The 16,098-nt window shown below is 44.6% G+C and overlaps 1 protein-coding gene across 1 annotated transcript in view; it reads right to left on the bottom strand.

Annotated features, from left to right (window-relative positions):
- Positions 1-8,136: 8,136 nt before the first annotated feature.
- The window catches only part of MASP1 (MBL associated serine protease 1), a 58,260-nt gene continuing 50,298 nt past the window's right edge, over positions 8,137-16,098 (bottom strand). The window contains 4 exon segments of the mRNA XM_081138729.1: positions 8,137-11,260; positions 11,705-11,804; positions 13,744-13,811; positions 15,576-15,761. Of these exon segments, the coding sequence (XP_080994855.1) occupies positions 11,070-11,260; positions 11,705-11,804; positions 13,744-13,811; positions 15,576-15,761 (545 nt within the window). The 3' untranslated portion in view covers positions 8,137-11,069.

Here is a 16,098-nt window from a genome sequence, read left to right on the forward strand (position 1 = left end):
CTTACTCACTCTCCCTCCCTCCCCTGGGGACATGACCCTTCCTCAAGCCTTCCAGCTCCTGCCTGCAATGTTGGCTTTATCTTGCTCTGAGAGTCTCCATTTTTGGCTCTACCACCTTGCAGGATGTTTATCAAACTTTGTTATAATTACTTGTCTATGGCTATCCTCCCTGCTGGAACGTGACCCCAGTGTGGACGTGACTTACCCCAGATCCCACTGTCAGAGAGTGTCAGAGCAAGGAGTCCAACACTGACTTAGTTTTAGTTTTAGTCCAGAACTCTTTCCTAAAGCACTAAGTCTCTTCCTGCTCTGTAGGAAGATGTCTACAATCTACGGAGGCCCCTCTGTCTCCCTTGTTGTCCCTTATACTTGCTACAGATGGGGATTCTAGGCTTGCTCACCAGCATAGCCCTGTCTTGGCAAAGACTTCTCTGTGACAGCTCTTTCTTTGCACACATTGCCACATGCCACATCAATGAACTTGTAAGATGTACCCTACGTGCTATAAATGAACTCGGGGACATTCCAGGATCCTAGGCCTCTCCCAGTGGAGCTTCTGTGCACTGGTCTTGATGTTCAAGCCAGGTGGAGACCTACAGGCACTGAATTATAGTTCTGGAGGCTGAAATCCTCAGTGTGAGGTCAGCAAGAAGTGCTGCCTTGATCACTTCTCTCAAACTCATTGGGACCAGAGACCAGCCCAATGGGAGAACTCTTCCTGAGGGTCAGGAGCATTGGGAAAAAAAAAAATCACTAAGGTGAATTCCAAACAGACCTTATACCATCAGAGCTGTAGGACATATTAGAGATTCCTTGATCTTAGGCCCTTATGTCATGGATCAAAACTAAAGCCTAGAGAAAGTAGGAACTAGACCATGGTTGTACAGCATGAAGTAAGGAAAGATCATGAAATCTGGGGTTAGGAAACACTTGATTCCAGGCTCTCCTACTTACCACTTATATGGCCTTAGGCAAGGTAAGTAAGCTCCTCGAGCCCCATTTTCCTCCTCATCAAAATGGAAATAATGCTATCTGCCTTGGAGGGTGATAGTTGGGAATAAATCATACACTGTCTGTGATATTGCTGATAAGAGCACATGCTCCTCCTCTTCTTTTTTCCCCCTTCCCTTTCAATTGACAGCCTCTCTCCATTTTGAGTCCTGAAGGGCTCTTTCTCTTTGTGGTTTAAGCTCTGCTGGTAAATGCTTTAGGAAAAAAAAAAAAAAGGGAAGGCATAAGTTAATTTCCCAGCATAAGGCTGAGACCTGGTCTATTTTAATATACGTAGAGTCTTTTTCCCCCCCTTCATATATATTTCAAAGCAATGACTTCATTTTCTAGCAGCACTGTAGCCCCTATTCATTCTTCAAAGACATATTTAAAAAATCTCCCCAAACAGAAAACACCAGTGATTTCTGGGCTCTACTCCATTGGCTGAAATACCCCAGAAGGAATTTAGTTGTTTTCCAAGTCCCATTCTGGTTCTCAGTAGGACTCCCAGCTAAGGAATTTCCTTTGGAGTCATTTTTGGCATTTGTGGATACTGCCACATGCAGGAGGGAAATGAAATCCTCCTGTTGTATGGTATTTGGTCATAGGGCCTCTTTGTGAGGGTGGGTGAGATTAATATAGGAGCTGGGCAACCTGGGTTTCAGCCCTGGTTTTGCTGTTATGTAGATATCTAGGCTGCTTATCTTGGGTGACTTAGTCTTTTCCCTCCCATGGGTCTCAGTTTCCTCATTTGTAAAGCAAAGAGGGAAGGTGATCTGAAGGATCCCTGCTAGCTCTGACGTTGTCACAGACTGCTGCTTAGCCCTATTTGTCCTTGAGCATTTGAGGTGGTGCCCTGACCCTGACTCCTCTAGCAGGTCATCTAGTACCGTAGGATTTCAGTCTGCTTAAATCGGTTTGGAATTTGACCCTTTTAACCGAGTGGCCATAACATCTTTCTTTCTCCTCCTTCCTGGAAACAAACTTTTATAAATCTTACTCTGATTAGACTTCTCTAAAGTTATTTATATTTTGAAAGGCAGTTACCTTGGGAGGTACTGCGTTATACAAGGACTGGGGTGGTAGTGATGGAATGTCAGTCTTTATTTTATCTCCTGATTTCTAAAATAAGCCCAGCCCATCTGGCTTGGCTCAGTGGTTGAGTGTTGACCTATGAACCAGGAGGTCATGGTTCAATTCCCTGTTAGGGCACATGTCCAGGTTTCTGGCTTGATCCCCAGGGAGGTGGGGAACATGCAGGAGGCAGCTGGTCAATGGCTCTCTCTCATCATTGATGTTTCTATCTCTCTCTCCCTCTTCTTCCTCTCTTTGAAATCAATAAAAACATGTTATAAATTAAACAAACAAACAAACAAACAAACAAATAAATAAATAGAAATAAAATCCAATAGCCCTGGCCGGTTTGGCTTAGTGGTTAGAGCATCAGCCCATGGACTGAAGGGCCTCAGGTTTGATTCTGGTCAAGGGCATGTACCTCATTTGCAGGCCTGATTCCTGTCTCTCCCTCCCTTCCACTCTCTCTGAAGAGCAATGGAAAAAAATATCCTTGGGTGAGGATTAAAATAAAATAAGCCCAATATTTTCACATGTCTTAATAGGGTCATAGTAATATTTTGAGGACATAATATATTACCTATTTCCAAGATTGATTTATTCAACACATGTTTATTGAGTATATATTATGTGCCAGGCATTGTTCTAGGCACTGGGGATATAGTGAAGAGCCACGACTAAATCACTGACTTTATGGAGAGTAGAGGAACTAGACAATAAACAATATAAGTAAGATGTGTGGTATATTAGATGGTGTTAAGTAGTGAGGAGAAAAATAAAGTAGGCAGAAGGAATAGGAAGGGCAGGGGATAGAATTACAATTTTAGATTAGGTAAGTAGGAAAGGTCTTGCTAAGAAAATGACATTTGAAAAAAGATGAAAGAACTGAATAAGAGGAATGATATGTGCAAAGGCCCTGAGGTAAGAGCAGTTGGAATGTTCAACTGTGAGGAGGCCCATCTCGTTGGAGTACAGTTCAGGCTTAGTAGTCATTACTGTGTGGTAATGGGGGTCAGAGCATTGGTTTTTAATTTGAATGAGACAAGAAGCCACAGGAGGGTTTGAACCCTGGAATAATGAAAGAGGTGTATTCCAGGGTGGTGACCTGTACCAGGGTGATAGCAACTGGGATTGAATCTGGATCTATTTTAAAGATAAGCTGAGAAGATGTGCTAATGACTCAGACATGGGGTCAGAGAGAAAGAGAAATCAAAGGCCCCAAGTATTTTTGGCCTGGGCAATTGGAAGAATAAATACAGTTACCACTTTCTGAGATGAGGAAGGCTGTGTAGGAAAAGATCTGGGAGCAATATGAGGAGCTCAGTTTTGGACATGTAAAATTTGAGAAGTGTTTTGGGCATTCTGTTAGGCATTAAATGTGAGAAATGCCAAGGTGACAGTTGACTGCTCACACCTGCAGGTTAGAGGAGAGGCCCAAGCTAGAGATAAAATTGGAGTTATCAACATTTATATAATATTAAATGTTATGAGGTTAGGTAGGATTATTGATTCAGAGCACTGGGGCTCTCCATGTAGAGAGGTTGGGAAGAAGGAGAATCCCACAGGGAAACTGTGGAAACTAAGGCACAGAGAGCATGGTTCACTTGAGCTTTCAGAGCCATTAGGCAGCTGAGCTTGGACTAGAGCCCAGGTCTCCAGTCAGGTTCAGAGCTCTTTCCATTGGACCAAAGCACCTTCTCTCTCATGGTACCAACTTACTGTTTGGATTGGAATTCTGTCCATGTCCCTTGCCTGGGACATGTGGTTTCATCAAGTCTGCAGGACGTGGATTTTTGTTTCCATTTTTCTCAGTGTGTTTGAAGTATTTAATAATTTTTAAATGCATTAAAATTAAAGACTTAGTGGGAGGCCTAGACTGTCAACATGGATTTAGGCATCGGACATGCAAACTGAGACCAAAGGGAGATGTTGTTTGAAGGAAAGATTCTGTTGTCTTGGATCCATCCCGGTGACAGGCCTGGGGCATGTGTGAACATTTAATGAGCAAGATTAAATAAGCCAGACAGTCCCAGGAGATGGGCAAGATGGAATAATGTCACAGGATAAATAGCTCAAGGGGAGACGAGAGTCTTCACTTCCAAAGTAGGTCAGCATCTTCTGAGACTTGGGCCTGGACTGCGTCTATACATACCCCTCAGGTCCCCGGAGCTTGCTCTGGCTGGTGCTGGCCTGTTGGTATGGATTTGGGGTCAGAACCTGTGACTTTGCAGAGGCCTCCACTGGGACTGGCAGATGTTGGTGGGGGAGATATGTCCCCCCCCGCCCCGTCCCCCTACCGATCTGTTCATCATTCAGCATGCTTGCATGGGCATGGTCCAGACCTGACACACCTTCTTGTTGTAACACTGTCTTGTCTTAACACCCCATTCCCCAGAGGGAACTCCCTTGGAGGCTTTGTGATCTGCCTAAGTGTTGAAAGGGTCTTGGCTCTTTTTCCTGTGATCAGAAGCTCATTGCTGGGAATTGAGCCTGTGTTTTTGCATCCAAATGACATTTTCCTTATCTTGAAAAAAAAAGGCCAACACATACCAGATGCGGGAGATGGTTATAAAAGGCCTTGTTTGTCTCCTTCCCTCAAGTTCAGAGAACCCTGTTCCTTCCTTTCTGGAGACAAACAGTGACGCCAGCAGGCCACAGAGAGATCAGGGGCCTGGAAACCATTACCACCTTCAGGTTTGGGTCCCTGTCCTGTTTCCTCTCTACTTCTCTACTAATTCACCCTGAAGTGTTAGCAGAGGTTGGGAATCTGTTAAAACTGGCCTTTTAAGGTCCAGCCCTAGGTTCTCAGAGCCACAGGAAGCAGATTCTTGTGCTCTCTCCCCACAGGCCTGGCCTAGTTCAGGGTCAGCCAAGTCCCTTGCCTGATGTTCACAGGCCATCTTAAGTTTCCCTACTTTGAACCTCTTCGCCTTCAGCTTACTCTGCATGAATGCTTCATTTCATTACATCTCTCCTTGGTCCCCAAACTTCAAATGTCTCCCCATTTCCAAAACCAAGCTGCGCATCCCAGGCTGAGACTTCAGCTCTTCCACATGGTGTTCTTTTTCTCTCCCAATTTGTCTGGCTCTCCAAAGACACCAAGTCATGCAGTTTCTCCCAAACACCACTGTCTTTTTATCTCCTTGCTTTCACAAATGCCATCCCCCCAAGCCTGGAATGCCTTTCCCTTCTTCCGTTTACCACTGCAAAGTGAAAGAGACTCTTTTCAGGAAAACACAAATGTAGAAATTTCTGAGCAGGAGTGTTGCTGAGAGCTACAGGGAAGTTCTGGATCATGGCCTAGAGCAGCAGGGTGCCCACATCATCTCTGCTTCTCACCGACTGTGTGACCTGAGTCAAAGGCCCGAGCTTGGGTAATGGAGGCTACCAACATTCTTTAGGAGTCAGACACCAGCAGGGCAGCCTAGAAACGTGGTTCTCAAAGTGTATGCACCTTAGAATTATCTGGGGAACTTCAACCCTCCAACCTCAATGCTCAGGCCTTGCTCCTAACCGATTATATCTGAATCTCTGGGGGTGGGGCCCAGACATCAGTATTTTTTTAACTTCCCAGGTGACTTTTGTATGTAGCTTACTTTGAGAACCCTTGGTGTAGAACCAATGCAACAAGAGCTGCGGCTCCAGAGCCCATCAAAAGTGGTTTCAAATCCTGGTCCCTCTACCTCCTAGCTGAGAGATCACACTTTTTAAATATAAACTTTTAATTTTAGAATAGTAATAAAGCTCTCATACAACCTGCATCCAGTTTCTCCTATTATTAACATCTTACATTAGTATGGTACATTTGTCACAATCAATAAACCAACATTTGTATATTATTCTTAACCAAAGTCCATACTTTATTCAGATTTCGTTCATTTTTGCCTAATGACCTTTTACTGTTCCAGGATGCCATCTAGGACACCACATTGCATTTAGTCAGCATGCCTCCTTAGGCTTTGCTTTAGTTTCCTAGGGCTGCCATAACAAAGCAGCCCAAACTGGATGGCTTAAAACAATCAAAGGCATTCTCTCACAGTTCTGGAAACTAGAGGTCTGAAATCAAAGTGCTGGCAAGGCCAGGATCCCTCTGAAACCTGTAGGAAAGAATCCTTCCTTGCCTGTTCCTCATGTTTGGAGTTTGTCATCTCTGGCACATGGTGCTCTTCCTCCTGTGTCTGTGTCTCGTGTCTCCTCTTCTTATGGGAACACTAGTCATATTGAATTAAGGGCCCACTCTACTCCAGTATGACCTTGCCTTAACTAATTACATCTGCAAGGACCCTATTTCCAAATAAGGTCACTTTGGGATGTACTGAGGATTCAGACTTCAACATATTTTAAGGGGATACAATTCAGCCTATTAAGCCCCCTTTTGGCTGTGACAGTTTCTCTGACTTTCCTTATTGTTGATGTCCTTAACAATTTTGAGGAACATTGGTCAAATATTTTTAGAATATTCCTCAAATTTTTTTTTCTGATATGTTTCTCATGATTAGACTGGGGTCATGAGATTTGGGAAAGAAGGAAAACACAAAGGTGTAGTGTCACATACTATCAAGGTCACATACTATCAACATGACTCATCAATGTTGATATTAACTGTGGTCACCTGGTTAAAGTAATGTTTAGTCAGGTTTCTCTACTATGAAGTTACTTTCCCCGCTCCCCCACTTTCATATTGTACTCTTTGGAAGGAAGTCATTATGTGCAACCCACACTTAAGGGATGGAGAGTTATTCCAACTTCTTTAGAGCAAAGTATTTACATAAATTATTTTGCACTCTCCATGGGGGTTTATCTATTCTCCCCCATTCATTTATTTATCTAGTGATTTATTCATGTAAGTACGTGCTCATGGATATTTATTTTATGCTATGGGTTATAATCCAATACTATTTTATTTGTTTGTTTTTCAAATTATTCCAGTTTTGGCCATTGGAGCTCTTCCAGTAGGCTCCTGTGTCCCTTTGGCATACCTCTATCAGTGTTTGACTTCCTTACTTTCTAAAACAAGAAGCTCTAAGCTCATCTTGTACCAGAAAAATACCCATACTATTCCTGCTCTAGTCCTAGAATCAGCCATTTCTTCAAGGAGTTTCTTTTATTGGAGAATAGTATTTGACACCAAAATTTGAACGCTAAGTGTGCTTATTGCTACGAGGTGTTGCTCTTTCTAGGCTGGGCCACATTTTTAACTTTGTTGTGCTTCAGTTTGCTCACCTGTAAAATGGGGATAATAAAAGTACTTTCATCACAGGTTATTGTGGGGATTAAATTAGGGAATTGTGTAAGAGCTTAATGTAGTCTCAATCAGATAGTAAATGCTCAAAAATGTTAGTGATAATTTTCCATAGAATTTCTTACATGTGACCTAAGTTTAGTTGCCAAAGTTCTTTCCTATCTGCTCATTTTTCTGAAGCAACAACCCTCAGAGAAGGGCAAGGCAAAGATTTGCCTGCCAATTTTTAGATGGAGGAATTAAGTGGATAAGAAAGTCAACTTATGCTACTTTAGAACCTAAGTGTCTTGGTCTCAAGATCCATTCTAGACCCAGGTTGGCCACCCTCTCTGCCATCTGAGTGGTATGGAATTGCCCTTCCTGATTCTTGCCTACCTTTGCTTGAAGGACTTCCTGGTGGTGTTGATTCTTAGATTCCTGTCACCAGAAATTATTAACTCATGGCAGAAAAGAAGTACTCCAACCCGTAACAGGCCACTTATAGACATGGTGCCATATTTTCTGAACCAAACTACTGAACACATTATCCTGAAAAAAATTTTTTTTTCTATTTTGGGTTTGGATGAAATCAAGAAATGTAATTTGGATGTTGAAAAATTAGCATCCTGAGATATTCTTATAATTTGCAGGAAACTCAGGACAAGGTTTTTAATCAGAATTGACCTGCAAAACTTAAGACATTCTATTGTGTAGATAATGTGATCTTCTCATCATAGTCTCTCTCTTCATGATACAGTGATCTTAATCAGATACAGAGAAATGTTGATAAGTGAAAATACAGCTCACCAGGATCATCAGTGCATGAGAAACATACAAGCCAAACAGGATGCTCTGACTCAATGCAGATGTTTATTGAAACAAATGTGTAGTCACCCACAAGAACAACAGCTTCTGTTGCTAATGAAACTGGCATGCTCGTTATTGATAATAACAACCTTCATGGTATGAAATCATAGCTTTAGATATAAAAACTATCATCTAAAGAGGTGAGTTTTGGTTGAGTAGAAGAGACCTTTGTAAGAGGTGGCTCAATTTGAAGTTGGAATGGGCTACATTTGGAGGTAGTGAGTTTCCCATCTCCAGATACGTTCAAGAAAGAGGTCATGATGTTAGACAAGATGGTCCTAACAGACACTCCAGCCCTCTGCCTTTATGACTGTGAGAGATCTCGGTTTCTTGGACCTGAGCAGCAGCTGATACACCCTTCCATAGCACAGCCAGACATTTCCTTAGAATAGGGGAGAAGCTGTAACTGGGAGAAGGGAAGGGATAAACTGTGTCCAGCTGGAAGTCAGTACTGATATCCCTGCTTTTTGAAAGTTTGCTTTACCTCACTTCACTTTTACAAAAGACCTACATTAGCACCTGTTTCACTAACCAAAAGAAATCAGGAGGATTTTCACTTTTGAGAAAAAAGGTGAAAAGCAAAATTAACAGCTGTTATAGAGGCAACGTGCACCCTGAGTAGCACAGGTGACCCCCCAAGCTCCTTCCAGGAACCGCACTCAGCATCTCCTCATTGAGGTGCCATAGCTTTGAACTGTGTCTGTGAAGATCGATTTATTTTGTGCATCTGTTCGCAAGATGTGTCCTAAGGTAATTGTTTCTTCACTTTACACAATTTTGGCTTATGAGAGGTTCCATAGGAACCCTCTCCTTTTGATTAGCGGAGGGGAAACCCATATTTGTATACAAATCCTGAGGCTAAGTCCAATTGTTGTCTGACTTTAAAGAGAAAGTCCCCTTAATTGTTGGTTCTGATTCCAGAATCAGAACATTGGTCTATGAGACATGTCGTTTTTGTGAGAGAAGATAGTGTAATCTGAGGAAAGCCGGAGGGAACGTTTACTCTGTTCTCCTTCCACCTGGAAGGCCTCCCGCCCTACCTGTGGAAGTGCCCACCCTCCTAAAGGTTCAGCTCCAACATCAGAGTGCCTGGGATGCCTTCCTGATTCCACCTCCAATGCCTGCATGCTGCTCCAATACATGGCAGTGGATGGGGTTCATTCTGATCATGGTGGTCCCTTGTGTGTGTGTCAGTTCCCCTGTTGGAGCTTCTGGAAGGTAGGAGCCGTGCTCCCTTCACCTCGGTAGTCTCCAGAGCACTCAGCACAGCCTGGTACCTGGGGACTCCCAGGCAGTGCTGCGGATCAGGAAGGCATGGCATTTGGAATGTCTTAGGACAATCCCAAGCTTTGCATCACACTTCTTCTTAGGTGTATAAGTAGAGCTCCAGCTTGCTTGATGCTGGAGTTGGGTACCACCATCATCTTCCCTTTACAGAATAAATTGTACGGCACAGAGAGGTAGAATGACTGCCTCACAGAACTCAAAGCAGGCTGTGAACTGCTGTCCCTGAGCACTCAGCCTAGGGCTTAGTGTCCATAAGTTTCATTCCTGTATCTTCTTTCAGCAAGAGACCCCGAGTGACTCTTGCAGCAGCAGTGCAGGTCAAGTACTGAAATCTAATGTGAAGACTAATTTTGATAGAACCAGATAGGGATTTGGGGCTCCTGATCCCTTGAAGGGTTTAAATCTCAGAGGAGATGAGGTCTCTGGGAGCTTCCTGAGAGAGGAGATGGCTCTCCGAGGAAATTCTGTGTGGGAAACACTTATGACTGTTTGGGGCTCAGGTGTGCAGGGTAAGGAACAGGGGTGAGGAACTGGAAGAATGGCTGCATGGGGTCCACTGTGGACACGGGGAGGGAGGGTTCAGGGGCCTGAGTCTAGCCTATCAGGGCTGACCTTGTGCAGCTCAGGTTCTCAGGAAGGGAAGGAGGTTGGGCCTAGAGCAGATGCTCTGCTTAGGAATACGGGAAGATTCCTTGACTAGCACTTCGCCTGGGCTACATCTTTGGGAACTAGGGTGTTGGTGAATGAGGGTGGGTGTTGCTGCAGCAGCAGTATTTTCTCTGCATCAAAACTCTATTGAGCCCTAAGGTAGTTTTTTCCTTTTGGTTGCTTTGGCTTTAACTCATGTCATCAAGGAAAAATGGCTTCACTGGATTCTAGATTGTCAGAACTGGGATGAGGGGAAGGGACTTGCTTAGAGTCACACAGGGAGCTGGGGGAAGAGCTAGTTCTAGAACCTGGTGCCTGGCTTCCCTGTTGGCCATTCCTAGTCTCCTTTCCTGCCCTGTTTTGAGCAGACACTCTCACAGTTTGGTGTCTAGCTCATGCATTGCTGTGGGACATGCTATACGAATAAGAACCTGTCTCTTACTTTTTTATGGGGCACAGGGATTGGGGTTGGGAAAGGTGCATGGTAGCATTTGGGAGCAGATGAAAGAGATGGTCAAGGTTGAGGGGAAGGGTACACACTGATCAGACCTAAGGCCCAGCCAGGATTTGTAAGAGAACTTTACCTGCCTGGTAGACACACTGAGGTTCTCTGCTAAGTCACATTTATTGAGCACTTTCATGCCTGCTCTGTGCTAAGTGCTATGCACATATTAATTAATTTAATCCTCATCAAACTTTATGAGGTAGGTAAGGTATGCCCTTTCTAGAGTATGGGCAAAGGCACTGAGGTTCAACGAGGTGAAGTCACCTGCCCAGTGTTGCAAACCTAGTAAGTGATAGAAGCTGGATTCAGCCTTGTGTTCTGATCACTCACTACTCTGCTTCTTAAAAGAGAATGAAAAGGGGGCTGAGATGCCCCATTATTGGCCGGGCATGGATAGGCTGAATGGCAAGGGTGTCTTGCATCAGATAATTATCCTCTGTTGCTGACAGACCATGGACAGGTCGTGAAAAACTGAATTCAATTTCTCTTACTGGTGACTTTCTGGATCCAGTTCTTGTTTCTGTAGATGTCAGAATATACTCCATAGCGGTCCTTTTTTCCACAGTCATAGCCCCAGGACACCGTGCCCACCAGATACCACTGGCCTCTGTCATTATCCAGGGTCACCATGGGGCCTCCAGAGTCACCTGCACAGGCGTCCTTCCCCCCTAGATGTAAAAAAGAGATGCTGGTTACAGTAACCTGTCCCCTTCCCTAGCCCCAAGTCCAAAGGAGCCTCTTTCTCCCCACCGCTGACTTGTAGTTCAGAGAATTGGGCACAAGGGGGCACAAGCAGATCATTTGACTCAAACATGGGCTCTGCGCAGTTCTAGGTGAGGCTTCCTCAGAGCACAGTGATTTTAGAAAGCGCAGGTTACGGACCCTCTTGTTTCATAGTGAAAAGTCAAAGTTGGAGAAGGGAATAATGGAAATTTCTTAGTACTCTTCTCTCTGATGCAGTTTCTCCAGGAGAATCCTTCCTCTCATGACCTTCCTCCCCCTCCTGCACTGTTCAGCCTAACAGACTCTAAGGTCTCCAGCCCTTCCCTTGCTGGGCCCTGCACCACTTCCTGGCTGGTGGTGTGCTATTATATGTCACCCTCTTGACTTACCTTCCTTCAACCCAGCACAGATCATGTCCCTGGTCACATTCTTCTTTAGTGGGGCATAGGCCTCCTGGCAGGTGTGGTGACCAACAATTGGGATTTCGATCTGAAACACAAGGCCATTATAGGTCACCACTCCTGGCTGAGGAGTCCCTGATGTTCTGACACCCCCGAGGGCTGGCTCCTCCCCATCCCCATTCTGGATGAGCCTGGGACCACATTAGACCGGATCTCAGAAACTGTCCTAGGCTGAAGGTCGAGAAATACTGAATGGAGAACCAGACGATCCATGATCAGGTACAGTCTCAGTCATGAACTTGCCTGTGTGACCTTGGGCAAGTCATTTGCCCTCTTTGCGTTTCAGTTTTCTCATCTTTAAACTGGTGATAATAATACTTGCCTAGCACATGCATTATTTCAAATATGGCAATGTATGCAAAAAACCTATGGTGAGTCTTCTTTCCCCCCATCCCTATCATTACTGGCTATGGGGCCTGAGGCATATGGCTTAATCACTTTTTTTCAGACTTCTGAGACTCTGTTTTCTCATCTGAACAATGGAAATCACAATATTTGACATACTAATCATACAGGCTTGTACAAAGAGCGGATGCTGCCTGTAAACTACAAACACTGCATAAATATTAGGTACTGTAGGGTCACTGGTGCTCGCATTGAGGCAAGCATTAATTTACGTTCTCCCTCACTACAGTCTGAGCTTTCAGACACTGGGTCTGTATCTTGTCCATTTCTATCTTACGTAACATGGAACATAGTCAGTATATACGTGTTTTTACATTGAGGCGATAAATTGATGTATGAAAGTAAGGTATTGTCATTATCATTGCCCTTGATTCAGGTTGGGGCTAAATGTTGGCGCAGATGTCTGAAATAAAACAAGGAAACATATGAGTCTAATTCAGCCAAATCAGTAACTGAATGGGTCATATGGCCCAAAGTACAGCTCCTGTTGGCCTCTGCTGGTAGGGGACCAGAGGACATTCAGGTCCCTCTTAGGCCATGGCCTTCATGGATAAGTGGAGAGAGGAGGTCAGGCCAGAGTGGTTGTAAGCACATATCCTCAGCAAACAATCAAGTGCTTGATTAACCCCTATCTATTGTTCAGGTGTCACTTCCACTGGGAAGCCCTCCTGAACCCCTAATATGAGGTCAGATCCCTGTTATACATTCCAGAGCATTCCACACTTCTCCATTATCACATTTATCACATTGGCAACTACTTTTTGTATCTCCCACTTGACTATCAGCCCAAAGAGGCCAGGGACCAGATCTGTCCTTTTATGCCCCAGCACACCTAGTAGCTAGTACCGTGTCTAGTACATGAGAGGCACCACATAAATGCTTGGGTGTTAATGAATGAAGGATGAATGGTTGTTGCAAATTTGAAATTTGAAAGTACATTAAAATAACATATGTTAAAGGGTTTACAAACTAGCTGTGGCAGCCATGGAACCTGGTAATGTCAGAGCCAGGCAGATCTTGGAGGATGTCGAGTGTTGCCCCTGACTTTGCATCTTGAGACACTATACTATAGTCTAGGTAGGCAAATTGCTTGTTTAAGATCACCCAGCAAGTTGGTAAGAGCCAGGACTTCTTATTTCTAGTTCAGTGTTCTTTTATGTAATGATATGAATGTGAAATCCTAATTGCAACAGTCCAGTTCATTACTGCAAGGACTGCAGCTCTCAAGAGCCTATTTTTTGGCTCACTTTTATTTAATCTGCTATGTGAGTCTTTATCATGTATAGATGGATCTTCCTTTTGGGTGTCCATGAGCTGTCTTTAATAAGCTACAGAAACAGTCAACAATGTTTAGAGATTAGAGACCCATGACATGCAGGACAAAGAGATCAAGCTTATTGGGATTCAAAGTCTCAGTGAACTCTGAGGTGAGTGTGAGCCTCTGGTATCTTTCTCAACCACCCCTTACCCCAGCCTCCAAGTCCCTAAGGGACAATATGGAGCAGGAAGGTCCCACGCAGGGCAGAGGTGTCACTCTCTGTGGGGCATAAGTTGAACTTTACCTCCATCAGGGTCTCTGGGAACCTTTGCAAGAACTGCTTCCCCCAGCCACTGACGATGACCATGGTGCCTGGAAGAGAGAAGACACAGTGAGGGCAAAGAGACTGTCTGGGGGTATTCAGAAGGTTGCATCTTGCAGCCCCTCATCCCCTGCCTGAGGAGGAAGGGCTGATTTTGCCCCCTCAGAGAAAGGCAGCTTGGTGAGGAGGAAGACTGCGGGGTTGGGCGTTACCTGCTGCAGAGGTCTAAGCATTTGTTTCTAAGTATCAGTAGCTGGTTTGTTTAGTTATCTGTTTTCTCCCACTCTCAACTAGCATGGAACCTAGGCTCCGTGAGAGCAGTCATTTCACCTGTCTTGTTCACTGACGTATCCCTACACCTGTAGCAGTGCTGCTGCATGGTAAGTGCTCAGTAAATAATTGTTAAAAAAATTAAAAGTCCAGCTTAGTCCACGATATGCTATGCTGCCTTCAGCAAGCCCTCACTCCTCCCTCCCGTTCTGAGCCTCAATTTTCTTGTCTATAAAATGTAGAGGTTGGACTTGGTACTCTCTAACTCCCCCCTACCCCAGGCTCTGATATTCTAGAAGTCTATGAAATTGGCAAATCTCGGAGTGATGTGGAAGTGGATTGAGCACTGATGGAGTACTTGTTTCTTTATTTGAAAAAAGCCTGGGTTCTGAAAACAGCACTGGGCTTTAAGATGAAAAACCTGGATTCTAGCCCCAGATCTGCTTCTTGAAAGCTATATCTTGGGTAAGTCATTTCAACTTGCTGACCCTCAGTTTTCTCATCTGGAAAACGGGACTACAGTACCACCTCAAAAGGCTTTCATAAGTGGTAAGTAAATTATTGAGTGTGAAGCAACTGTACATGATGAATCAGAGCCACACCCATGCCTTTCCTGTTGGCTTGCTCCATCTAAATATTTCTCAACTTCCATTCAGCCATTTTTTATAAATTCTTTGAACTAAAGGAGTTTAGCTGTGACATGGCACCACTGAACTTCTAACAGAATAAAAGGGAAGCCAACTGCCCTGGTTGGACTCTCACTCTATGTTGGATATATTTTAGTATAGTATTTCATTCAAATATCACAACCACCCCATGGGGTATTATCCTCAGTGTACAGGTAAGGGACTTGAGGTTTGACAGCTTCCTCAAGGTCAACCAGGTAAGAAATGGCAGCATGGGAACTTGAGTCTATGCTGGTGATTAATGTATTGTCCCTCAGCTCCAAACTTATCCTTCTGTACTGTGCTTTGTAACCCTACAGATGAGACTCTGAAATAGCACTTCTGCTGTTTCAAGGAGGATCCTGAAAATAGGGGGCACTTCCAGGAAAGCTTGCCAATACTGTTGGCATCACCCGGCAGTGGCGGTCGGTTCCAGCTGTTTCCCTAGCCCAATCAGCACGGGGCCTCTTCCTCAGGAGCCTGAGTTCTCTCTCCACAGGGTCCCTGTCCAAGTTTCTAGGATCTATAACTCCAACCTCTTCCCTTTGTCCCTTCAGCCCCAGGAGTGGTGGTTTCTTCCTATTATGTCAGCATTCCCCGTTTACTTCTCCAGTCCTCCAATACCCTATGTTCGATTCTCTCTTTTATAATAACTAGTCTGGTTTCTGTTTCCCTATCTGGGCTCTGGCTGATATAGCACTTACAGTGCTGATCAAGCCTGCCCACTTACTATGTGCTGCCTTGGAACCAGTTCTGAAAGCTGTTTTAGGAGGGCAGCTGAGTAATCACGCTGCCCAACCAGCCTCACCAACACTGGAGAAGTCTCTGTGGAGCCACCTGTTGTTGTTCAAAGGTGAGACCAGGGGTGGAGAGAGGTACCTTCCTCTGGGGGCCCCTCTGGCAGACAGATGGGCATCACGAAGTCATTCAGCACTGGGTCTTTCGACAGCTCCACCAGAGCCATGTCATTTTCAAATGTGTTGGGGTTATACAGGGGATGAAGGAAGATTCGTTTGACCCCAAGATGTTGTTCAGTCTCATCTGACCGGTGCCTCCAATGCTTACCTGGGCAAGAAGAAGGCACATGAGCCATGGAGGTATGCAGGCACAGAGGATAAGGTCACATCTTGCTCCCTGTCAGCCCCCTGTCCCATCCGGCCCAGGTTTCCAGCCTTAACTTTTTTACTTCCCTTCACACCTTTTCCCAGCAATCCTTCCCCACATATTTGCATGGGCTTCCACCTCTATCTTTCTTCATGAGCTGATCTCATTGCTAATAATACTCATTCCAATGCCCATTGCCACATGTTCAAATCATGTATCACCCTTTAGTACCTGGATCATGTGTTGCCTCCTCCATGAAGCCTCTCCAATTTTTGAGCTAGAGTCTTTAGTTAGAAGT

This window comes from Miniopterus schreibersii (assembly GCF_964146895.1).
Source record: "Miniopterus schreibersii genome assembly, chromosome: 5".
Classification (NCBI taxonomy): Eukaryota; Metazoa; Chordata; class Mammalia; order Chiroptera; family Miniopteridae; genus Miniopterus; species Miniopterus schreibersii.